This window comes from Epinephelus fuscoguttatus, linkage group LG10 (genome assembly GCF_011397635.1).
Source record: "Epinephelus fuscoguttatus linkage group LG10, E.fuscoguttatus.final_Chr_v1".
In the NCBI taxonomy this organism is placed as follows: Eukaryota; Metazoa; Chordata; class Actinopteri; order Perciformes; family Serranidae; genus Epinephelus; species Epinephelus fuscoguttatus.
The window spans coordinates 14,023,776-14,050,858 of NC_064761.1; the positions used below are offsets into that span (position 1 = coordinate 14,023,776).

The window sequence follows — 27,083 nt, forward strand, 5'->3', positions numbered from 1 at the left end:
TTACCAATAGTGACATTTTTATTATTTGTACAATAGAGACTTTAGTACATTATTCAAAACACTTCTTATATACTGAAAAAATGGTACGTCCCAAAGCCCAAAATGGCTCCAGTATAATCGCTGCACAGCATTTTTTCAATTTTATACATATATTATTTTTTGTAAAAACTGTATCTTAAATAGTATGTACAGATAGCGTCTGCAAAATGCATTCTAAACACATGATATATATTATATATACTTCTGCAATTACATTTCTCCGCATTAATACTCAAACTTAAAACTGGAAGGATTTCAACTTGCATGTGCAAATAAATAAAGAAATAAATAGTTCTGTTAAATCGTCACTAAAATTTGTCCAACTTATAACTCAACAGCGGTTCTCTCTTCGGAGGTCAAAGTACTTTTTGTCACACAACAGAAGAAGCAGCATTCAAGTTGGGTAGGTGTAGGTACTGCAGAAAGCATGAGTACATTCACAATCAATATGAGTCATTTTAAATTGGATTTCATTCACAGCTATGTACAGTGACACCGTCCTCAGCATTTGTTCAGCTCTTATGTAGTTTAAACACATAGAAAATGACTGTTTTTATAGTCATATACATATATATATAATATATATTTGTATAACACAAATTCACAATTACAGTAGAAATACATTTTATACAGTTTTGGATAGTACATGTGTAGGTCTCCAAGTCATACTGTGCGTACTTCCATCCATAACTTTGTTATAAGTGTCATTATTATAAAATATCACAATTTTTGAGCAAAGCTAAGGTATATCAATATATTTAGAAAGAATTACCTGAAACATGTAGTAAAAAATAATTATATTATCAAACCTTTTTCTCTGTTCTCTTCACAATATCTTTGATATTTCAAACTCTAAATAGGGTTGGGTGGGTACCTGTGGTTAAGATCAATTCTCTCAACCACAGGATTAAACTGTGCCATTTTGTGTCCCTTATATTGAATTAACTAAAGTCTAATGCTTATTAAGAGGGCTGACACAAAATGGGCACAGGGTGACACTGTCATGTCAAGTAAAAGCAAAGGACAGCGAAGAATGTTGTTTTGCTCTGGATGAAACATCAGATGTTTTACAGAACAAAACAAAACTCACCGCCATGAAACGTCTTCAAGACACGTGTTGCATTTACACGAAGACAGAAAATGAACCTCTTCGCTCTTTTTCCGTGGTTACTTCTGTCATAAAGCTTCTGAGGCATTATCATGAAGGTCAGATTTTATAAGACCACACTGACATGACTCCAGAAACCTCATGCACAATCTCAGTTTCTACATCTGAGTCAGCATTATTTTCTTTCCATATCCGCATATCATTTGGAACATTTACCAACCAGGTTGAAAAATCTAAATTCCCATGGTCACCTAGTGTTAACTAGCATCTCCTCAGGTTACAAAAGTTACACTGAAATTTCAAATGTAGCCAAAAGCCTTTGTGGCACAGACCAGATCATTTCCTGATTGTCTAAAAAGGGGAAATCTGGTTGACTGCAGATTTACCCATTAAGACAGTAGCACTGTATTACACCTTACTGATTCCTGTAGGGACATTCTCTTTCCTCTTGCTGCTTTCTGCGGGGAGGCCAGAGGTCAGGACACTTCAGCAGAGCAGTTGCTTGGATTTGAAGGCCAAGCCAAATGTCACTAAAGCCTTGCCGCTGCTCTCACTGTGTTCAGATCAGATCTGGGCCACAAAGAGGTAACGCTCTGATGTTTCAGGCCTGTGTAAATACAACCAGGGAGGGGCAGAGGGTCCATATGGCACCAACTGTAAGAACATCAGTCTCACTGACACTCAGTGGTATAATACATCTAGAGTCTTCCACAGAGTAGAGAACTCCAGAAGCCAACAGAAAATGTCTGGCTGACAGTGACATGAAAGCATGCTGTGACATTATCATACAACTTAAACAGCTAAAAAAAGATGAGACATTGCTTTAACAATACTAGAAAACAGGACTTCAAAATATGGCACATATATAATATGAATAATGTTACAGTGTGTGTGACTTTTTTATAGCAATTGAATTGTAAAATCAGGCTAGAATATAGAGGGCTTCATTATGAACAGTGCACAGCGCGCACCACTGCATATGTGTTGTGTATGGGGGCACATATGTCTACATTATATGTGTTTGCCTGTTAGCTTATGTGCATGGCAGTGTGTGTAAACATTAGCATGACTTGCTCAATAGATGGCACTGTAGGACAGGTTAGGCTCTGCTGAAAATCTCAATGGGTCGAGCCTCAGGAGTATTGCTTTAGCTCTTTACGGCACAGCTGTGCAAGCAACAGTTTTAAAAACAAAATCAAAACCAAAGAAAGAGTAGCAGTAATGAACTATCAACAGTGTTTTCTTTACAGAAGAGAAAAAAAAAATCAGTGTTATACTTTAGAAAATTGTCCATTTGGAGAAATAATCCCTGTATGTTCATAAGAGAGAATTCAGAATGTGGTTTATCGACAATATTTATATTAATCATAAACTTTTAGAGCTGTCTGTCCAGGCCCCAAGGAAAGTGCAGCTGTAGAAAGCCGCAGCTCTATGTATGTACACAAGGCAGAAAATCTTAAGTTTTCAATTTCTGTACACAGGAGGCAATAATACCTGCAGAACAGAACAGGAGACAGCAGAAAAGAATAAAACACAAGACAGTGAAAGAAAGAGAAGAACAGAGTAGGAGACAACAGAAAAGAAAACAAAGAAGAACAATGAAGAACAGGGAGAGTGATTCATGTGCTACACCAAACAAATCATTAAATATCTACCATGGACAGCAAAATAAAAGGCAGTGGAGAGAAGCAAAAATACCCCAGAATGCTAATTAACCAAACAAAAACTATTCAGACTGACTGATCAGGTGACTGCCTAATTAACAACCACAAAATCCAAACTGCAGCAGCCCTGTAGGAACTCAAAGAGTCCTCTTGTGGTCCATCCAGCCGTCGATCAGGTCCCTGACCGCCGGTAGACAGAAGAGCCGATATGTTTCCTATGGTACATTTGGCACTAGTATTTGCCTTTGGTCCAGCAATAGGCAAATAAATGTCTGTGTGTTCCCCTAAAAAGGTAAAAAAGGCGGCTCATTTTTCAGTTCCACAAGCCTCCAGCGGAGGGCAGGTGGGGTGGCATGGGATGGCGATGAGCAGAGTAGAGAAGCGTTGTTGTGTTTTGTTTGTTTGTTTGTTATAAAACTATTTTTTAGCACGTGCTGCTGTCTCTCAGAACCACCAAGTCCACCGTCCGCTGGAAACTCTTCAGCAGAGAGACGGCTGTCTCGTGCTCCATGTGTAAAAAACTATGTCCGTTAGCCTGCAAGGCAAACACGCAGCACAGTCAACAGCATGTGTGTGTGTGTGTGTGTATGTATAGAGGTATGTGAGCTGCAGTATTTCCATACATATGTCTATGTGTGTGTGTGTGTGTGTGTGTGTGTGTGTGTGTGTGTGTGAGTGTGTGTGTGTGGAAGGATGGAGGGTCACTGCCATCATTATCTCAGTAACACATCACTGTTGGGGAAAAGAGAGAGAGGAGGAGGAGCTACACAGTCATGCTGTAGAGAGAGAGAAGGGGTAAAGACAAAAAAGGGGTTTTAGATGAGTTCATCCAGCTAAACTGTACATCTGTGGAGAGAAGATGAAAGGGGAGGAGGGGGGAGGAAGACATGATAGGAATGGAGGATGGGGGGTAAATCTATCAAGGTAAGGGGTGCTGGCATCTCATTTTGACCTCACAGTACAATCCTCATGGTTCTTTCTGGGCTTAAATCTAACACAACTTTCAAATAATAGATAAAAGATCATAATAATTTGACTGATCTACATGGGAGGTGGATTTGTTTCAATAGCTATTGTTTCAGGCCTTAGAATGTACTCATGTTACCTGTAATGCTCCAATGTTTGCTTCACAATTTATATTTCAGAGAAACAATCTAGTTGTCTGAAAGATAACATATTGTAATTCATACTACACATTGTAAACTTTCTGAAAGTATCAGAATACAATTTAGAAAAGTTCCCAACCTTTAGATCCAAATCTTATCCAAAGTTACTGAATATAAAGAGTGATTATGCAGTAGACTATGTGGAAGCAGATCAGTGCAGATATGCATTAACTGACCTGGAAATATCTAAGTGGCAAGTAATGATTGTAGTATGATGTACAACTTTATCGTGAGATAGATAATTACACATACATTGTGAGATGGCACTCAGGTTGTCGTACTCAATGCACCAAAAAATATCTATTTTCTTTCTACTAAACTACACCTGCCAATTGACCTATGGCTAAGTCCTGCCCTCAAACGCGATGAGTCAATCACAATGCATACAGCCATTCCCATACACTCAGACATTCTCTGCCTGGACGTTCATTGAAATCATTACAGAAAGTCAGTTTTGTTTGGCTTTATGAGCTTTTTCGGAGATTTGAAGTTTAAAAATGGTCAAACGGTGTGCATGGGGTACATGCAACTCTGACAAAAGGTATCCTGAGAGGCTAGGCGACGAGGTGTATTTTTTACACTTTAAATCACATCTCAACCGAGAAAAGTGTCTCCTTTGGATAAAGTTGTGTGGTAACGTTAGACCACATCAACTCAACGTGAATAAGATTAACAATGATGTCTACATCGGTTTTAAGGTAAGTCAACATCGTAAGACATATAAAGTTATCTTTAACATCTCTAGCTAACATTAGCTAGAGTTAGCCTAATGTTAGCTGCTAGCTGCGTTGTTCATCATGTCACCTTGTTCGCTGGGAGTTCATTAGCCTATTTTGTTCTAGTTTTGTACTTTGTTGATCGTACATCATTGTTAGCTGTTGTCCATAGGGCTCTAGCTAAGCTAACGTTAACTTCTGGAGCTTAGCTTCATTAACTTCTGTAATCTGTAATCGCAGAGATAACAAAGGTTGGCAAACGTTATGCTGAATGATTCAGTGTAAATACTGCAGCACCAAACTAACAGAGAGACGCTTTTGGTAAAGATGGTAAAAAGGCCATTATCCTTTTCTCATATTCTGAGCCAAAAACCTTAACTTCACTGGCACTTAAACTTGTTGTCTTTGATGGTGACGGCAACGAGATGCGGTTTACAAGCGTACACTGTGACCTGTAAATTTTGCCTTGTAATTTAAGCTTTTCATCGACTTTCTCAACAATAAAATGCCCTCCAATACGTAGTTTAGGCCCTTTTGGTTACTTCTCAATGACATCTGATCGTTATGTCCCCAAAAAACATCAACTGCCTCCAGCGAAATGCCGTGTACTGTGATGCCTGCCATAGCGCCGGTCACTGAATGTTGATAGTTTGTCTGGGTGAGTGTAGGGGGGCGTGGCTTAGCCATAGGTTAATTGACCTTTAAGTGAGCCCTGTCCCTTTGTGATGGTCCAACAAGCTGTCACAGTAAGCATGGAGCCCACACTGTAACTAACTGCACTCCCTGAAGAAATATTATCGTGGACCCTATGGGAACAGGTAGCGGATCGGAAGATCTCATGGACAAACTTATGGAAGACTGAACCACACCGCATGAAGTTCCTGGTTCAGTCAGTGTATGACGTCCTCCCCAGCCCATCCAATCTCTTCCATTGGGGCCTGGCAGATTCTCCACTCTGCCCACTCTGCCAAAAACCAGGTTCACTGGAGCATATCCTGAGCTGTTGCCCAAGAGCACAGGGAGATGGGCACTACCGCTGGCACCATGACCAGGTGCTGAAGGTCATTGCAGAGGTCATTAGTACAGCGATCTCCAGCAGTAGACAGCAGCAACCAGCAAGGCAGTCTATCGCCTTCGTCAAAGCTGGGGAGAAGCCGCAATAGCATCCGAGTTAGACAGGGGGGCTGCTGGCAACAGCTCGGGACTGGCAGCTGAAGGCCAACCTGGGGAGACACCTTAAATTCCCAGAGAACATCACAGAAACCACACTCAGGCCAGATATGGTGCTGGTATCAGAAACATCAAGACAAGTGGTCCTGCTGGAGTTGACTGTTCCCTGGGAACACCGGATGGATGAGGCCTTTGAAAGGAAGAGGGCCAAATATGAGGAGCTGGCAGACGAGTGCCGAAGCAGGGGATGGCGGACCCAATGTAACCCTATCAAGGTTAGATGCAGAGGATTCGTTGGCCAGTCTCTCATTAGGGCACTCAAGATGCTGGGAGTGAAGGGACTGCACACAAGGAGAGCCATCAAGAACATCACTGATGCCGCAGAAAAGGCATCAAGATGGCTGTGGATCAAGCGGGGAGATCCGTGGACAATTAAAGCCACTTAGACATAAGCTGGGGCTTGATCTTGATGAGGGTGTATGATGTTGAGAAACCTGAAACACCCAATGACCCCAGGATACATCACTGATGATGTGTCTAAGTTGCACCAAGAGGTGTTTGCTAGAACCCTGCTTCCCTTCACTGGTTCCTGTACAGCAGGGTTGGTCTTTTTTCATTGTTGTAATCATTAAAAAGCAAAAGCAGCATGTGTATACATTCAGTAGGCTATATCTTCAGCAGTTAGCTAACTAGCTAACACTTTCCAGGAGTTGATCTCCAGGTAACCCCAGGCACAACATTTAGCTCCAAATCCACAAAACCAGCCTGAAAATGAAGGAAATCTGAAATGAGAGTCAACAGAGCTCAGCTGTGTTGTTGTCAGACCCTGGTTTGAGCCAGCCCGATGCTACGTTATGATTGGCCAGTCTTTGTCCGGGAATTGGATTTAGCGAAGGGTCAATTGTATCACTGCAAAGAGGGAAGTGTGCATCTGTCAGTTAAGGATGCTATTAATGTTTACGTCTCGTGCTGTCAAGAGCAGGAACCTCTTCTCCACGAGTAGATGCACGCTTCCTTCTGTGCAGCGATACAATTAGTGGGTGTAGTTCAGTGGAAAAAAAATAGTTCCTACATGAAACTGCTCACAACAAGCTCTGTGGATTATCTTGAGTAACCAGGTCATGATTTCTGAAAAGAGACATTGCTATTGAGTTTTTCTGTTATTTATTTTTTTGGGGGTGCTTTGAGCACAACAAGCCGAGTGCAATCTCGTTCCATTATATTCAAGAGCGGGGAGATATCTCCCTACATTCGGCAACCCACACCAATACAATCCAGACTGATTAATAGCACTCCACATAAGAGGAAAAAAAATTATTTGTGGTTATTTTTTTGTTGGGAGAAGTGTTCCATTAAAGTAAGTTCAGCCTTACTCATGTCTTCTGAAACGGCCTTCAAATTGTTTCTTCATTTGACTTTCCAGTTGTCAGTTTCATAGTACTAGTGATAGTAACAGTATGAATAACATTGTTTTAGGCTACTCAAATCTCCCTGTGATATTTGGCTCAACAGCTTTAGGGTGTCACTGGCTATTGATGAATGAGAGAGGGATGGTGGGGGTCATGCCTGATTTCTGGACCAACAGGTACACACACAGAGGCAGAATATACAGGTAGGAAAATGCTGATACACTCTTGTATAATTAATATAAACACCTAGTTAGATAACACCTCCTGGTGAGTTTGCGATCAGTGGCTCAGTCACTGTAGCTTATTAATGTCTGTGTTCCTCTGTTAGTGAATAGAAAATGTCCAGCTAACTGTAGCGCATCAAAAGCACAATACTTGCTCTTCTCTCCTACTGAATGCTCTGCCTCACTGTTGCAAAATTAGGGAAAGGTTAGGGAGGGAGAAAGGGCAAGATGTGGCTGTTTTCTGGCCCAACTGATGACAAGTAAGAGGATGTTACCTGCAGAATCTTGTCTCCGGGCTGCAGGGCGGAGGCGGCGGGCCCGTCATGCTGTACCCTAGTAACAAAGATACCCTATAAGTCAAAATGATACACCGTTAGGACAACACAGGGACACGATGGTTTAGAATCTTTGCCTTTCTCATTCTCGTCTCAATATCCACCCCCAATCCCCAAATAAATCACATTTCTGCCAAAAATATACAGGCAGTTTACCAATGCATTCTCTTTGCTCCAAATTTAGAGAGGCATGCAAGTCATGATGGATTTTAATCAGTTCAAGTACTTGGATTTACTTGTTATTAGCGTCTACTTTAAAATTTACAGAAGCTGAGTTATACATTCCTCCCAAAAAGACACGTCAGAATAGTTTAGATGCTATTTATACAGTAAGGTCTTTGCATAAACATGAAGTTAGAAAGAGAGAAAAATAGATATACAGTAAATATATAAAGAATAGGGGAAGAAAAATAGGTGTGGGATGGGTACCGACTAGGGGTAAGAAGTAGGTAGCGGGGAGGGCATCAGATATTTCATCTCCCGTCTTTTCCCTAAATAACCCAAGGCAGAGATTGTAAAAACACCAACATCTTTTCACTGAGAGCTGAAAGATGTTTTTGAACACAGAAAGTGTCGGACAATGCAGCTGTGTCGACTCAACGTGGTTCAACAGGTTGTGCACGTGTTGAACACACAGTGGTGAGCTTAACAGATAAAGTTAACAATATGATGTAGTAGTGACAGTGCAGTGGCACCTTCATACTACAGTGTATGAGTGAATGCAGAAACAAACACATATATTGAATGTTAAAGAGGTGTGTATGTTAGAAGTATTAGTTTAGTTACTGTTCATCCAACACTGGCATTTATACAGTGAGCCTCATATGTGTATTTGATCAGATAATTTTCATAATGTGACTATGAAATGGTTTGAATCAATGCAGTTCATGCAATCTATGTATGACAACACACTACAAACACTGTTATTTTGATCTGGCCAGTTATTTTAGTATTTAATTAATGTCCTTCACATCTTTGGAAGCCCATGTCTGCCAGGGTGATGAAATTAAAAAAAAAATCCTGTAAGTCATATAAATGAGCTACTATCTCAAAATAATTACTAAGTATTTCGAAATAATGAGTTATCATCTAAAATAATAATAAAAAAAGATACTAAATCATTATTTTGAGAAAGTTTCTCATTATTTTATGAAAGTTTCTTAATATTTTGAGTTGTTATTTTGAGGTGAGTAATTCATACTTTTGAGAAAGTTTTCCATTATTTTGAGATGAGTAATTCTTTATTTAAAAAATGTTTGTCATTATTTTATGAAAGTTTCTCATTATTTTGAGATAGCTTTTCATAATTTTTGTGATACTATGTCATTATTTTGAAGTAAGTGATTCGTTATTTGGAGAAAGGTTTTTATTTTGAAAATTACTCATTACTTTAAGAAAGTTTCTCATTATTTTATAAACATATTCTCATTATTTTGAGAAAGATTGTCATTATATTGAGATACTCAATTATTACTTTGGGATACTAACCCATTATTTTGAGATATGTCTTTTTGTTGAAAGTTTCTCGTTATTTTGAAAAGTTTCTCATTATAATAACTTACAGGATCTTGTTTTCGTTTGTTTGTTTTGTTTCATCACACTTTTAGAAACACATCCTTTCAGACACTGAGAAAGTGGAATATGGAGCTCACTGTACATTACAAATGTGATTGTTAGCAGCTTAAACCTTTATAGCATTAGTCACAATGATTAAACATTTACACACTATAAAGCAGTTGCACACAAAGCTGCAGTTCCCCGCAAAAACCATCCATCTTCAAAACTTCAGAATTTTCAGAAATTTTGAAAAAGCAGTCTGTTTTTTTTGTGGTACAACAAGGTTTTTGCAGCTCAGCGATAACAGATCACTGTTTCCTCCCAAAGATGACAGGTGATAAGTTATCAACAGCAGCTCAGTGTGCAAAGACAGCATTTAGCAACAGCAGGAACAGAAAATTGGATTTTCAAACGATCATTACCCAGATCTGATGAAAAAATCCATGTTCTGCTCCTTAAAACCCTGTCTTCTGTTCTTAAACCAAGCCTGAGAAGCTAATACATCAAAGCCCGGGATCCCACTCCTGTCAATACGGGAACTGAGTCACTGTCTCCGCTTGCTGAATCCTAATTAGTCAGGAGTGAAACTGACCCAGTGGCTTAGAGTGCCACAGCTAGTCTTTTAAGTCAAACTTAGGAGATCACTGTCATTTCTTTTGTAGAAACCTGATAATGACTTGTGGCAGATTTTCACAAAGGGCTTTAAAATGTTAAGAAATCAATGGGGAATCTAAACTTTGATGCAACCTGTCAGATCCTCTCATGGAAACTCTTTTATGAGAAGTATGTTTCATAAACTGTCAATCAATCTGACGACTTTCTTGGAAAATTACTTTGTGTCTATACAAAAAAAATTCAAAGATTACATCTTGAAAGGATACAATCTTAAACTTCTTTGTTGTTTACAGTAAAACATTTTTTTAAGTTATGAAAATATACTGTTAAATACATTTGAGGATGATAAAAATCTACAGGATTATGTCAAATTTAGGATTATAATTTGTGTCACTTGAACATCAAACAAATCTACATTTTCTGAAGTGTATTATTATTAGTCATTATAAAAAACAGAGAATTACAGAATTTTGTGGCACAATTAAAACGAGATTTCCACTATAAAAAGGCTGCAAAAAAGGCTAAAAAAAACATAAAAAGGAGACAACTTTTGTTTGAATTTAAATGAAAATAAGTGAATTAATTTTCCAATTCAAACTGACGATTTTGAAGCCAATTTAAAGATAATACTGCTCCAACTGTATTTTAGTGTTTTACAAATATTAGGGATGCACCGAATATTCGGTAACCGAATACATTTGGCCGAATATTGCAAAAAACCACACATTCGGTATTCGGTGGAATAAGTTAAAAGCAAGGCCGAATAATAGCGGCGTGTTTTGATAACGCAATCAAACAACGTGCCGTGACGGGCGGAGTGAAATGTCGGCAGTGTGGCGATCCGCCCGTCACGGCACTCGCATTTGCGACTAAAAATAGTTTTGAGCGAGCAAAATAGGCTTAAATCATTCAGCACACTGTGCGAGCAGCCTACAGATTTCAACCAGCAGCAGAAACAAAAGGCGAATCCCACCGGTTGTGGGTTGAACGGGGGTCACAGACACAGTATTCCTGTCAAACAAGTCGGCTCCAATAATATCCTCTTCTTGGCGTCATGACTGCCCAGAAGTACCTGAACAGCCGAGCCAGCCGAACACAGGTATGTGACGTGTCAGAGGAGAAACGAGCCGTTCACGGCCCACAAACCTCACCGCACTTTAGGGACTGTTCTTTACTTATGAAGGGACTGTCAGGGGAGGAGGGTGGCTGGTTGATTCTTATTTTATTTATTTATTTTATTTTGACCCCCCCATGTTCATCACTTATTGATGCTGTTTTTGAAGTATGAATAAGTCAGTAACTAATTTATTCCATTGAAATATCATTGATGTATTATAGAAAAGTGATTTATCTTTTTATAAATGACAAAAGGCACATCTTCCTCATTTTTGCTGTGGTATGGTGATACTACTTAGAACCATGTTATTTTCATTGGTATTGTACAGTGGGTCCCAATATTGGTACCGTGACAACACTAATCTGGAGGGGGTTCATCTGCAAAAACTAATGAAAAACTAAACAACAATATTCGGTATTTGGTACTCGGTATTCGGCCAAGCTTTTAATATTATTCGGCTTCGGCCACAAATTTTCATTTCGGTGCATCCCTAACAAATATAAAGAGCACTTATAAATCTGGGCTACATCTATGTTCTTTTTGACCAGATAACTCAGAGGAAGGGTGCAAACAACAGTCTGACCACAGGGGGAAGCCACAGTCCTGTGGAACAGCCGTGGCTGTAGCAGGCTCTGGGGATCAAAACCACAGATGTATAATTTATCAGTCAAGCTGTTTTGATTCACAACCCCTTTAACTATTTACACTCTGGCTCAGTTTAGCCTTACGTGTGCCCTTAATTTACATTCAGAGAAAATTAAAACAATTTATGCAGCTTTAAACCTCGTTACATCTAATCTGACTGGAAGAGTCACTAATGTTTATATAGACAAACCAAAAGGAGTTCTCATAAATGGGTTGTTTGTTTGATCTAAAACTGCTGATGAATCGGCTCTGAGTTGACAACCACTGAAAAAACATGAAAGCAGCCTTCGACTGCTTCAGGAAGATGCCTCACATGTGTGGATGGAAGTAACAAGGGGGCCAGAGGAAGAATAACGTGATTAAAGGGACGTTTTGGTGGTGACAAATAAAAGCTGTTTTTGTATCACGCCAACTTCGACAGGAGGCAAATATCCTCCATGAGACTGTGAGGGAGCCACACGTGAGTGTGGGGTCTGAGAGGAGTGGAGTAGAGATACAGTTCATATAACACAACATTTAGGGCATCTAAATGTACATTTCACATTAGAACATTTACATTTTAAAGCATACATACTCCCATGACTAAAAACATTTGTTAAATGACATCACTGCAGACACCCAGAAGATCAGCAGCTGAGTGGCAGTCACTGTCACTGTATGATGGTAAAGGTAAATATTTTATTCTAATGTGAAATATAGCAAACTGTTCTGCAATTTTTATTAATCTGTATTAACATATCTACATTTACACCCACAGTTCACTTTAATCATGAAAGAATACTGTATATATAATGTAATTACTTGACTAAATGTTTAGGAGAATCACTGGAGAGTATTAATGACGGAGAAACTGCGTCCGGTGAAGCTTTATGGATACGAGTAGGGATGGGAATGATTAAATAACTGTACTTGTCAGCAACTGAGTCACTCGTTGTCCTCTTAAAACTTAAGTTAAATGATGAATTGACAGTTTCTATATTAGCACTTCACACCCCCGACTTAAATTAATTCGCCATTTGTCACATGGGCTGCACAGAGGCTGACTGTTTTAAAGAAGTCTTATTGAAGCCTTTCTATTTATAGAGCAGCTGTCTCGTCAGTTACTCAACATCTGAATAACAGTCAGTAAAATCTGCCATACTTCCCATCCCGAGATCAAAGCGTTTGAACATCTAAAATCACCCACGGTGTCCCAGAACTAAAGCAGCCTTCCTAAAATAGCTGTTAGAGCTCCGTGAGCAGCATCTCTCTTTTGGACTGACTATAGCAGCATGTTTCTAGGACAGACTGCTATGTGCAGGAGGCCTGGGGGAGCTGCAACCCCAACAGGCTCTCGGCACAGGCACACACTGACAGAATCAGTCAAATTCAGAAGTAGAAATGATAAAAGAGTTTGGCATATCTTGTAATAAGACATCATGTGTGCCATGTGGGTACAAATCTATTTCTAAATACCGAAATATTCAAGTTTGTTGCTCCAAGAGACCCAACAGTGATGAGGACGCTGTAAAAATGAACCAAAATCACACACAAAAAACTAACCCACTGAGCAAGCAACGTCCGTGGACGTCCAAGTGTAGTTGATATCATGTCTGTGGACATGATATCAACTAGACTAATGAAAGCCATCTCATACTAGGTCCGTGGACGTCCAAGTGTAGTTGATATCATGTCTGTGGACATGATATCAACTAGACTTGGACGTCCACGGACGTTGCTTGCTCAGTGGGAATGTTTATCAGGTGATAAAAGTGCTTCCTGTACTATCAGTCCTAATAATACAGTTTGCCAAACTCAGGTTTCATTTCTATGATGTCTCCGTTCCTGTTTGGTGACGCTAAGAAGCCTTTCTAATATTTCAATATTCAATATTAATTCCATATTTTCTGACTTCTTTACCCCTTCAAACATGTAAACTTCAATTAGAAGTCTGTAATATAAGATGACAGACTTAAAGTTAACCAAGTTAACTGCTGCCCCACAGACAGACAGACAGACAGACAGACGAAACACTGCGGTAGCAAGCAGCAGTTTCCATGGCAACTCTGAGGTAAAGCCGGGGAGGCTGTGATTGGCTGGCAGGCCGGGTCGGGTCGTACCATGTCGGAGGGTTTGAAGGGGTTCCCCTGGCCACTGATGCCACCAGAGATACTGAAACCAAGACCAGGGTTCTTCTCTATTCTCACACACAACTATAGAGCGAGAGGAGGGAGAGAAAAAAGAAAGACAGAAAAGAAAGAAAGACAAGTGACAGTGAAATACAAAGATCATAATCTCTATACAGAGTAGATAGACAACACGGACAACGCGTGCTTTCATGTGATGTGTGACATGCTTTGGCAGCTATATTGGAGGTCCTCAGTTCTCTGGCAACAACAATCGAACCGCAAATATCCTTGTCAGAGTATTTCTCTTTGGCATAATGAAAGCCATCTCATACTAGGAACGGGAAGACAAAGCAGGAAGATCAGCTGATCTGGGTGGTGTGAATGACTTTGTGTTCTTACCTCAACTGGTACACTGATTTCCATCTGTGAAATATCTCAGATTTAGAACGACGCCTCCGTGGCTTTTTCTAAGCCTGTTTCTTCTAACAAACCGTTGCTGTTCGAGGCTAAAATTAAACTTACACTTTGCAGTTATTTTAATATTTTGTGTCCTTTAGTTGACAGCTTGTTGGCCTTATGTGGACCCCTCAGATTCCACTTGGTAACGACCATGTTCAGTTATTGACACATCTGATCTGGTGAGTTAGTTTACAGTTCTACCATTTATGTGTGCATTTGTCTCAATTTGTTCACTTCATGTTGCATTATTATTGCACCATAGTCAAATGGACCTACATCCACAAAACTAACATCCTTTCTAACCTGGTTAGTATATATTGAGGCATCATTTGAGCACAACCCATTTTCAAACAGACCTCCAAGATAGTGCGAGATGAGAACAAACAGACAGATGGACAGACAGACAGACAGACAGATACCTGTTCCTGGAAACCATCCGTGCTCTTTTGGCCTTTGGTCTGCAACAGGCAGCGAGCGCTCTGAGGCCGTGGGTTGGTGTGGGTCATGACAACCTGATTGCTATGGACCATGCCCTGGTTACTATGGACCATGACCTGGTTGCCATGGTACTGAGGGTTGGTGGCCGGCTGATGGGATGTGTGGGAGGAATGGGGGTTGTACTGGGGTTGGTTCCCAGATGGGGACATAGCCATGCCGGCGCTGGGGTAACCCTGTCCAGAAGCAGGATGGCCTGGATGGGGAAAAAAAGGAAAGAAACCGATTAAAAATTTCCTATAATTGATAAATGTGTGGGCTGTTGATTTTAGACACATGGCCCATGTGTGAAATTTTACTCTGACCGACCAATGTGCTATTACTGGGTAATTGCAGTTTTTAAATTGTAAAGTGGGGCAAATTTCATTGACCTTTTTATGCTACAGTACCTTGAACTGAATTTAAGACAAATAAAAAAACTAAAAATTCTATCAGTACAAAACTTTCTGGAATAAACAGAGGCACACCAGGATATGCTAACTGGCTAACAAATGCTAATGGTAATATCTGGGCTGTTGGTGTTTTATGAGCTTTTGTTACATCACTTTTTACCTGCCATGGAAACACACAAATACAGTGTGTCGATGACAGCTGAAAGGGGGCCTATTATGCTCATTTTCAGGTTCATACTTGTATTTTGGGTTGTTAATAGTCTGCACCATTATTCAGTTCCTCCAGGATCTCGCGGTAAAAATCCCTTGAATCTGCGGCCAATTTTGTCAAAAACTGTGATAAAAATTGCGGAATTTTTATGCAATTTTTTTTGCGGGAAATTGTGGCAAATGACAAAATTTGCGGCTGATGACAACAGGAGAAAAAAATGTGTTTTTTTAAAAAATAAAAATAAAAAAAAAATAAAATTACTACCTCCACAAAAAATCCTGAGTGAATATTGTAGCTCTCAAACCAGACTTCAAAATCGCAAGACCCCACAAATATTGCGGAATTTTGTTGAATTTGCATTAATTATTGCGAACACAAGATTGTGTTTTTCTGGAGGGACTGATTACTGCAGCTGGGGGAATGACTGTAACGCAGTACGTTCTATTGTGAAAATTCACAAATAAAAGCCCCTAAATCAAAATTTTCACAACCAGACCAGTTCTAGCAGGACTATAATCAGAAATTGGAGAGAAATGAACAACATTATCAAACAAGAGTACATGTTTTACTGACATTAGCATGTAGCTACATGTAGCTACATGTAGCAGTGTACCTGCAGCCAGGAAATGACTGTAACAGTAAATAGAGGCACTTTCTATTGAGAAAATCATCAATAAAAACTTTCAAAGACAACTGGAGATGTTCCAGCAGTAATAAGGGTTAGAGAGAGAGAAAGAGAGAAATGAACAACATCAGCAACCAAGATTACATATTTCCCTGATGTTAGCTACATGTAGCAGTTTAGGCAAGGTAATGTAAACATATGCAGTAGCGTGCCTGGAGCAGATGACCATATAAAAGAAATCTGTCACCGGCTAGTGTAATCTTGTCTTGAAAGTAGGAAAGAAACGTTGGAAACAGAGTATTCAGGTTTTTGCTCAAAGGGGTTACTTTGGCCACGTTTAATATGAATATCCTTCACTGTAAACTTAAATGACAAAAAACAAGGAAAAGCATGATAGGTCCCCTTTTGTAACCAATTGTGCTAGTTTCATGCTGTGCTCAGATGTGACAGTATGATCAGAAAACTGCTTGTAACCTCGATAATTAAAGTGTCGACATTATAACTCAAAGTGGTATCCTACCACCCAACCCCAGCGAGGCAACCAGTGAACTATATTTAAATGTATTGCCCTTTACCTTGAGACATGTTGCCTTGGTACTGCCCCCCAGAGGGAACCACTGACAAGGGCATCCCTGGTTGGTATTGGCCCCCTTTGTTCATCATTCCATCGTAGCCCTGCTGCACGACCACACGATGAGGTGTAGTGGATGAGGAGGAGGAAGAGGAAGTGACAATCATGGTGTTGTGTGATTGGTGTGAAGGGTTGTGAGAGTGGGCACTCTGTGGACAGAAGAGGAGCAGTTAGAGACGTCAAAAATTGTTTTGGACAGACACGCTGATATCCACACCAGAGGAACGGTTACAGGAGAGTAGTTATTTCCATGTTAAAGACATTTTCGCTGGCTCCTCTCTTCCCTCCAAGCCTTAAGATCTCAAACAGCTATGCCGAATAAAGACAAAAAGGTGAACTGATCAGACAACCGCTCCCACCTTTTTCACGAGGTTGTCAGGTGGGACGTCCCTCCTGCCAAGTGAGTAGGGAGCCCACTGGTTGCTCCCTGACATTCTCTCCTGATCGTTATCCAGCATGGCAGCCTGCTGAGAGGGGGTCTGTGAGGGAGACAAAGAAAGCAAGACAAAAGGATCATTAATGAAAGTGAACATTTAACTTAAGTCATTAATTCATCTATCAGCCTTTGCCTGCCAGAGACAGGGTTATATGAATGTTATATGAGAGTCTATTGTTTAAAGGTGTGCATACTGTATGGCTGTAAGAGCTTCGTAAATTGATGCTTGAAGTAAAATAATACATTTTGCAAAGTAACCATCAGTCAACATGGAGTGATGACTAATGCAGCTGATAAATACAGTGTCAGTACAGAATTTATCTTGTATCGTCCTCTTACTTCTAACTCAAGAGCCTCTCATTTAAAGCCCCTGAGAACTTGGCATAACCAAAATTGTTTCGGTACAAAATTGTCAATTCACGTAGCATCCCATTACCCATAGTAAGAAGCTGTTTGAGAAAACAAGTTTTCAGGGACTTTGGAAGTGACTATTTAGCAGGTAGCAGAAATGGTTGAATGTGGTGTAGACATGCAATGTCCAGTGGGGGCATATGTGAGACAACAAAGATCTTCCAATTTTAGGATGTTGAAGAAAATATTCTGTTTGTTGAGCTGCTTTGATCTCTGTTGTTTTGGTTACCTTGAAATATGGAAAGTGTCTTATAGTTGAGTCCAGACTCTTGAAATACCAATCCATCACCAGAATCAGTTTATTAGCTGCCACACTTGACTTTAAAGCTACAGCTGGTAACTTTTATGAAAATAATTGTGTCATATTTGCTGAAACTGTCACTATATTCTGAGACAAGTGCATGAGACAGATAGTCTGTGAAAAAACAATGTCCCTCCTCTTCTACTGCATCGAATGGTATTCCCTAGAATCAGGCAGGGTACGGGACGGCAGCAACAACCAATCTGAGCTGACGAGTTTAAAACGCAGCTGTCAATCATGTCAGTCGCTCCGTGAACTGCAGTCAAACTGTCAAACTAGGCAGTGTTGATCAAATATGAATCAAGATTCTGTTACTGCATTGCCTTTTTCTTGCCTCAGATATTTTCAGAGACATATCTGTTTCCAACATGGCAGCCAGGTCACAAATTAATTTCTCATTTTACAGCTAAACAGTACACTAAAATTTCCGAAAACATTTAAGCCGAGAAATGGGCAACAGAATCTTGATTCATATTTGATCAGAGCTGCCTGGTTCAAAAGTCTGACCACAGTTCACAAGCTGTGATTGACATGATTGACAGCTGCATTAGAGACTCCTTGGCACTCATTGGTTGTTTTTGTTTACATGAAGTAACGCCACTGAAAGCATTACAAGGTACGAGAGTGGGCAGTATGATTTTTTTTCTCACTGCTCATCTGTCTCCTTTAATGCTGTGTGGTTGTGGTGACAGCAAATATGACAAAGTCAAGATGCCAAAACTAAAGCGTATCAAACCCAGTTCAAAGTTCACAGCTTGAGTTGGTAGACAAGGTAGTTTTAACAGTCTAAATTATAAAAGCAATAATGGCACACATTTAAATAATGGATAATGGTTGCTGTAGTTGGCTGAAGACGCAGTGGCAGCTATTCTCTATAATTACCTATGTGTGCAGTAATAACAGCAGTACCAGGGGTTTATTGTTCTCAGAGGGATACTCACAGCGTTAGCAGACGGAGGAGGAGGTAGTGGCAGCCAGCGGCCAGCAGGGGGCTCATGCTTAGTGTTATTGTAAAGGTTAAAGTTCAAAGTGCTGCTGCGCCCCTGGCCGTGACCCCCGCCCTGACAGAGCATGCCCAGCGTGAGCGTGTTGTGCTTTAGGACACCACTCTGATTGGAGAAGACAACATTACATGACATGGGTGAATGCAGGGGGAGAGGTGGGGGGTGGAGCCCACACAGCGGGCTGCAGCGTGGTGATAACACACTGTGAGCTCCACACACAAATAAACAAACAACAATAACACCGATAAAATAACAACAACAACAACAGTGCAGAGTTGCTGAAAGCACAGAGAAATGTTAGCTAGTGAGCGGTCAATACAGACAGAGAACATTGTGTCATACAAGCAACAACAGGTGGATCAGTTCATTCCAACATTAGCGTGTAAGTTCTTAAATTAGTTAAATGTGTTCATGTGTGGATATTTAAGAAACAATGAGCCCAATCCCTAATTAAAAACTGGTAACTGGAGAGACATTGAGACTGTGTGTTTCAGTGCTTGATTTTAGCACCATCCCACAGCTCAGTCCAAATCATACATGTAGTTGGGTTTCAATCCAAATGTAGGGCAAATTCTGACCAATTTTTCAGAATATCAGTAAGAGAAAATGCGAACTAATGCACTTTTACATCCACTGCTGTTATGCAATTACTAGGAGTTGGTTTATCAAGATTAACAGTAGGGTAAAGCTGATTCTCCAGTCAGGTGCCACTGCAGAGGAGGGCGCGTTGAGATGATGTCATCAAAAGTGCCAGTCAGATCTCAAACAAAGGAAAACAATGGATGTATAGTAACAGAGAGCACAGTGGACGATGGAAATATATAGTTTTGCACAACTACTATTGCAGCTATGTGCTCTTGGAAGAGTTCGGGTAATGGCCCTGCATGCACGACAGTGTGTTAAATGCCGAGAGAGACGACAAAGAGAGCTTGCGAGGGCCTACATAATGACAGGACATCTGTACTGTACGTAATCATTTATTTGCTGAATCTGTTTCCATTGCACTTAGTCACATTAACCTTTCGTTAAATTGTTGTTTTTACACTTTTGTAGAAATTAAAGAAATGAGTAAGTGAGCTTTTCAGGATTTTCATAAAACTTGGTAGAAGGGTTAAGGATGGTCCAAGGGAGAAACCATTAAATCTTTGTGCAGATCTGAATCACAGAGCGAATGAGATAGGGCCTTTGGCCTTGACAGAGGTCTGCACTCTCTGAGTTGCCCGTGCTGTCTTTAATTATTTATTTACTTATTGATGCATCACAAGATCAAATTTCTTGTCACAATGCAGGTTTTGTTGAATTACATTTCAGGACATGTGATTTCTTCAGCACATATCCAGCGGTGAGTGTACAGTAGGTCAGGCTGACAGAGCGACAGTGTGGATGGGACACACATGCAGCCGGACACATATCTGGTCAACCTTACAACACAGACTGACACAGATACAGACAGGGAGGGCTTCCGAATGCTGTATGTGAGTGTGAGTGCATCCCCCTCTGAAGTGTTTCTGCATTGCAGTGACGTACCCTGTCCAATCGTTTGGCTTCTATGTGCCTAAGTAGCTGTTGCCTCCAATCAGCAGGCATCCTGGAGGTGATGTCTTCAGGCTTCTGTGCTACCACAGGTCTTACTTTGATGGTGTCGTCAGATGGTTTCTCAGGGCAAGTTGCCAGTGTGTAGTCAGGAGGCATTTTCTCCAGCAGGGCAGCCATGGTAGGACGAGCTGACACTGGACGGGCCTGAGGATAAAGGGTTAATATTTTATACAGATGATAAGAAATTAAGTAGGACTTGACAGTTTTATTTAAAGCTGCATTAATCAGAACCTCTCCATTACCAAAAGAAAAAATAATGTGTGTGTGACAGGGTTTACGTGACCAAACCATAGAGAATTAGCACCAGATTTGCAGTTCCCTTCAGCTCTATGGAGTTTTATCATCTTTCAGGTTTGGTTTTAGTGCCCCCAACCCTAATGTTTCAGTTCACCACTGTCATCTACCTTCTAGTTGCAGCAAGCAGATAATTACAATGAAAAATTGCTGTTGAACATAGTGGGGCAATTAGTTGCTATTTTCCCTGGGGACTTGGTGGAGACCAAAACAGAGCTAAAATTGGGCTTATATTTATGAAGTGATAGAAACCAGAACTAACAAGAGTTAGTTTGCACTTTCGCTGGTGGTACTGTTTAAAAACGGTAACTGACAATCCCTGCATGGTATACCTTTAACATACTGCATGTCAGATGTGTTTACAGCTTGCTGCACTACCAAAGTGGCCAAACAGTCATTTAATGTAGGTTTAAAGAACCATGCATCGCATTTTGTGTTCCTTGAGATAAGAGCTACATTCCATGTAATCTGAGACGACACTAAAATGATAGCACTCTATGTTTATTCAAACAGCCTAAGGCAACTTATGTTCATAGTTTCCTAACAAGCAACGTCTTGCAGACAAACAAATAATGACTGACCTCAAAAAGGAAAGGAAGACTGCAGTAATGCAGACACTATACCAGACTATATTGGAGAAGATGAAGCTTAGTCTAAAGGTGAAGCTCTTTACATAACAGGTGATATATATATGTCAGACCTTCACTTTTGGCCTTTTGGCTTTGGCTAAATACTACCAGAATCACACTGCAGTCAGAAGTGCTCAATGTTAGTTTCCTAGTTTTGTTCCTTTAAACGTTTGTGCTGAAAGGTGCCAGATGAGGTGCTTTGCGCCTCTGATCAGTATGCTCCTGGACACCTCTCTGTGGCTATTTTTGGAAAGTCTGACTTGGGGCAAACCCAGAACATGCTGAAGGGATTATTTATGTATTTAGGGGATTGCCTTGGGAATCTGGGGGATATGGCTGAAGCAAAGGACACCTGAGCTACTCTGCTTAGTCTGCTACTACAGTGACCTTGACCTTGGTAATTGGTGGAAAATGGATGAATAAAAATGCTTCCACTCAGTCATTTACATATTCTGTAAGTCCACACACCTCTGTATCAAAAAAGGCTGGTTGTCAGTACCTTCTAGAAAATTACCCAAACAAGCACCCAACAACTAAATAGACATGGGAAAGGTTAGGGAGAGATGGTGGTCATGGTTAAATGCCACCAAAGTTTACTGTTGTTATGAGACAGGATTCAAACCTCACAAGCCTTTTGTTGAGCTATAAGAACATGTCTACTTGCCTTTTGAACATGAACAAAGGACATTCTTTTGGACATTTCAAAGCTGTTTGAACAAATGACCAGTGCAGACACTTATCTCAAGTGCAAAGATTGTGTAATGCAGAATAACAGTATGGCTATTTTTCTCTCTTCTTGTCGATATGTCTTTGCTGGTTTCCTGGTATTGGCTTTTGAGCCAGTATTAAAGTATGAGTACATTTACTAATCAGTAGTTGAAATAGCTATTAGTTGCAGCCCTACTTGTTTTAATTGTGACATGTTATGAGAAAGCAATGGCACACAGTTTAAACTGTTTATATCAGTAGCTCAGGTGACAGACAGATATTCTACCTGAGATGCTCCGTAGGTCTCAGTACTGTAGCTCCTGGCAGACAGGGGGCGACGCTGAGTCAGGCTCTTGGTCGGATAGCCAATCATGGGCTTCTTCTGTTCCTGGTATGTGGGATAGTCGTCATCGTAGCGTCCGTTTCTCTTGTTGTGCATCATCTGGCTCTGGTTGTCGGCCATGTTGGTGAGGGCAGAGTGCTCCATTTGGGTGGAGTAGGGCAGAGCCCGACCATAAAGAGGGGGGTCCGCCTGAGGAGAGGAGAGTTCACAACTATAACAGAACCCTACATCAATCCAAAAATGTATTGTGGGAGGATGTGGGGGACAGATTTCAACTGACTTGAAACTTAATGCTTCTATGTCACTATTTATTCAATTCATTTTCAACAGTTTGACTTCACGCAAAAAGAAGCATTATTTTGCAGACAACAGATCTCCTACCTGCTGTCTGTACTGAGCTTCCTGCAGTGCCTCCTGCTGGGCTTCATGGACTCTGCGGAACAAAGCGAGCTCTGTGGAGCTCACCAGTGAATCTGCTCTCCTCAAAAATCCAGGCCTGGAGCGCTGTGTTGGGACTGGCTGCTGATGCTGGCTGGGCTGACCATCCTGGGTGATTGGTGATTGGGGGAAAGAAAACATCTCAAGTGGTGGATACGCACGATACCGAGGGCTCACCAGCTCCTTGGGTAATGTCTTCCCTGGTTGATTGATGTACTCCAAGGCCTTCGATGAGTGGTTGACGTAGTCTGGTGTGTTGGGGAAGGGGGGAGGGACCCGACGGTCCATGGTCACCTGATTGGTTAGAATGGTTACCAGTAAGTCCATGAAAAGTTTTAAGGCATTGATATTGGCATAAAAATTGTTTTGAGATTCAGATTCAGATTTTTTAGTTTACTTAACTTGTTGAGAAGATTATGAATAGAGTGTCTGAACACCTCCTGAAACCTTTGTCTTTCCTGACTTCTGGAGGTTTGTCTCATCTTGTTACAGCGAACTTTTAACATGTACTACATGAGAGCTCTTCCATAATTAAAAATTCAACAGAATGAGCACTAAAACAACAGACATACACAGTTAGAGACAAGCTGGTAAACATTGTGGATTATTTAGCAGCTAAAGAGCCAGACGTTTCCCTCAGGAGTTGGTAGAGACCAAAAACAGAGCTAATAGTGAGAGAAAATTGAACTGATATTTGCCAGGTATCCTGAAACATGGCTCTAAATAAAACAATGCTTCTCTAGCATGTTACTTAAAAGGTGAGGATAAGTCAAAGTTGTGTTCACAACTTATTTCTGCTGCCCTCAAGTGGCCCAAAAAAAAGAGTCGAGCTGCTAACCTGGGGGTTGTAGTTATGGTCAAAGTGGTAGGCCTTCTGTGGGATGGCAGGTTTTTGGTTCTGTCCCGACTGGTTCTGGTTGCCTTGTCCTGGGAAGACCAGGTCATCATCTAACATGGGGGCAGACTGTGACCGTGACATGTTGGTCTGCTCCATAGAACCAGGCAACTCTTGACGGTCCAAACTAGTCTGCTGCTCAATGGATGAACTGTAGCTGTCCATGGGGATACTGTAGAGAGAACAGAGAGAGAGGTCAGCTACAAATTTGCAATCACCTCATACTCCTATTGTTAAGATAACAACAAAACTAAACCTACCTATAGACCTTATAGGAGCCAATGTCAATCTCATCAATGCTCTGTGACTTCTTAAACTTGGATCTTGTCTCCCTCATCATGGGGGACAGGCGGTCTGAGCTTTTACTCATCACCACGGTCACCTTGTTGCCCCCGCTGACACTAAGCTGATCCTTCCTGTTCTGCTCCCCCTGATTGTCGTGGTACGTCCAACTTCCAGGCAAAGGCCCTGCACCTTGTTCCATCCTTGGGGCACAAAACAAACGATAGTGTTACACAAATATGAGCCCAAAAATGAGTTGGACTGGAGCAGTTTTATATTAATATAACCAGGAAAAAAAGATGGGTGAAATTGGGTGCAGTTATGTCTAAAATCAGGTTAGTGTTAGTACCAGTGAGATCAGAAATGAAGAATGGGTCCAGCAGCTTCATAACAATGATTTTTGCACAAATATTATAATTGCATTTTCCTGTAGATTATCTACAACCAACCAGTGGTTGCATTAGCCCAATATTTTTTGTCATTGACTGAATCTTCTTTAACAATTACGGAAAAAAGGTTGTACATCATTCTGACGAATAAGCACAATCTACAGTAACTTCAAGTGATTCACACCCCTGTCCAGTTGGTGGCATGTGCATATTAATTAGCTGTTGTCTAGTGTTGTCTTTGTTATCACATGCATGACCTTGTTATCTAGCAGGCTTTAACCATCGCATTGGTAGGCTACATGGTTACATGTTGGCAAGAAGAAGAAGATATACTTTATTAATCTCAGAGGGGAAATTAAATTTTTTCACTCTGTTGTCATATACACACACATGCACAAACAGAACTTATACATACATTAAATGGAGAGATGTCAGAGTGAGGGGGCTGCCCATGAACAGGTGCCCCAAGCAGTTGGAGGTCTGGTGCTTTGCTCAAGGGCACCTTGGCAAACTGACACCTCTCCAGCTACCAGTCCATGCTCCATATTTGGTCAGGATGGGGCCTTGAACTGCTGACCCTTTGGTTCCCAACCCAAGTCCCTATGGACTGAACTACTGCCACCACCTTGTTAAGAAATGAGGTGAAAAAAGAGGGACTGATGTGGTGGAAAAAATTCTTTATCTGCTTTGTGTGGTGTTGACATGAAAAGTGACTGCAGTCAGTGTCTCTATTTTTTTTTTCCCCCATGTCCTTACACATGCATAATCAATGAGCTTCTATTAAGTAATATAAAATGAAAATGAATGAATGAAATGAAATGATATTGACCTAAATGTGTCTTATTAACATGAAAAACGAAAATTAAAATGACGGGTTATTATAGATTTTGATTTTTACAACCCTGTTCATCAAACTGACGGACAATGAGGAAGTCTGATGCAACCTCTGCTGCCAGCATCAGTTGGTTTATAATACAGCAGTTACTCACAGACTGACATTTGAGATTAGGAGTGCAGCTAAAAATGATTGTCCTTAATTTGTTGATTATTCATCTGGACCAAAAATTAAAAAACAAATAGAAAAAAATCACATTATTAACCTTGATGAAATGTAAATGATTCAGTTTACAAGAATATAAAACAGAGGAATATGTTGTGAAACAGTGTTTAGCATTTTTGCTTGACAACAAGCATCAATATTTAATTCATTATTTGCTGATCAACTTTTCTATTAATCAACTGCTTTTTTGAGTATCTGATTGTTTGAAAGTGAAAATAGTCAAAGCTGGAAAGTTTCAAAACACAGGATATTATTACAGAGCACTGTTTCTCTGTTATCTGCCGTATAAACCCAGAAGTATTTAGATAATAGATACTTAATAATATAATAGAGTGGCTGATCATAATACTGAAGCTTTAACCAGAAAAAAATACAAACATGGTAAAAGTGCAAATGCAGCTGTGATGGTTTGCTGAAATTAAAACCTGTGGGTAATAAATCCCTCCACATAAACACATACTCATTTCAGGGTTAACTGTGGGACTGTTGGAGCTCCACTCAGTTACCTTTGGTCCATGTCCTTGCGGTCAGGGTTGGGGCTGGAGGTGGGCGTCAAGTCCAGTTTGGAGGGAAAAGCAGTTCGGTCCTCCAGCGGGCTGGGGGTTCTGGTCCAGTTCTGCCAAGGATTCTGGGAAGGATGTCCAGAGGACTGTGGGTCATTGTCCGGAGTGGAGCGTTGGTTGCCGTGAAAGGGGAGTGTCTGAGTGTCCAGCTCCAGAGGTACTCCTACGATTCGCTCCTGCCTGAGGAGGGGGCGGCGCCCGTGTGTTGACTGGCTGCGAGGTTTGGAGCCCAGAGGTGGGTTTCCCTGACTCCCAGTAGAAGATGGAGGGTCCAGAGGAGACTCCTCAGCATCAAAACCTGTGTTGTCATAGTGAGGGGCCTCGGACCAATCAAAAGGCTCGCTCAGCGGGCGTCGATCCCCGCGCTGTTGCAGGGTTCCTGATGGTGGAGTTTCTCTCTGAGATAGCAGGGGCTTGGAGTCAATGGGTTTGGGGAACGACTGAGCCAGTCTGCAAAGACACAAAATATCAAACACCAATTATGCTGTGGAAAATAATAAAATGGACTGAATTATACTAAAGTGCCATACTTCATCATTATGAGCTGTATATTTAATCAGAGCCGATGGGCACTGGAACAACATAACTTTCTCTCCCTCTCTCTGATGTCTCTCTGGAAGATCAATTTGGCCAACAACCATGTTTGTTGTAATTAATGTTTGCGAGAGCAGCCTTGGACAGAAAATATTAATGCCTTCAACCTCCCTCACTGCAACTCGCAGTTTGCAAATACCACATTTTTCACAAGTACACAGACTAAGGGACAAGTATACAGATTGTGATCTGTACATCACCCCAGGGCGTGTGAAATGACAACTTTAATGTCAAAAAATACCAAAGCGAGCTTTTAACCTGCAGGGGCTCCTTAGAACGAGGAGAGGCATGGGAAGAGTGAGGACAAAGAAATGAGTTCTTAACATTATTATACGTTCTATTCCACTGATAGAGCAATGGAAAAGGTTACTGTTCTCAAAAAAACAAAAAACACACAAAATATCTGCTCAGGCGTTGTGGTGTCAGAGAGTAAACAGAATAAACAAACTAGTAT

The 27,083-nt window shown here is 40.8% G+C and overlaps 1 protein-coding gene across 11 annotated transcripts in view; it reads right to left on the minus strand.

Moving 5' to 3' along the window:
* Window positions 1-27,083, minus strand: part of lrrc7 (leucine rich repeat containing 7) — a 149,022-nt gene continuing 121,939 nt past the window's right edge. For 5 of the 11 annotated variants that reach the window (XM_049587918.1, XM_049587925.1, XM_049587916.1 and 2 more), the window contains 13 exons: window positions 25,979-26,485; window positions 24,002-24,226; window positions 23,685-23,913; window positions 22,790-23,140; window positions 22,352-22,597; window positions 20,366-20,578; window positions 18,776-18,943; window positions 17,046-17,165; window positions 16,631-16,835; window positions 14,752-15,023; window positions 13,865-13,957; window positions 7,772-7,846; window positions 1-3,346 (listed from right to left, as the gene is read on the minus strand). In XM_049587918.1, the coding sequence (XP_049443875.1) occupies window positions 3,236-3,346; window positions 7,772-7,846; window positions 13,865-13,957; window positions 14,752-15,023; window positions 16,631-16,835; window positions 17,046-17,165; window positions 18,776-18,943; window positions 20,366-20,578; window positions 22,352-22,597; window positions 22,790-23,140; window positions 23,685-23,913; window positions 24,002-24,226; window positions 25,979-26,485 (2,815 nt within the window). In that variant the 3' untranslated portion in view covers window positions 1-3,235. Of the gene's footprint in view, window positions 3,588-7,771; window positions 7,847-13,864; window positions 13,958-14,751; window positions 15,024-16,630; window positions 16,836-17,045; window positions 17,166-18,775; window positions 18,944-20,365; window positions 20,579-22,351; window positions 22,598-22,789; window positions 23,141-23,684; window positions 23,914-24,001; window positions 24,227-25,978; window positions 26,486-27,083 lie in introns of all 11 variants that reach the window. The other 6 variants (XM_049587924.1, XM_049587920.1, XM_049587919.1 and 3 more) reach the window with 5 other exon arrangements.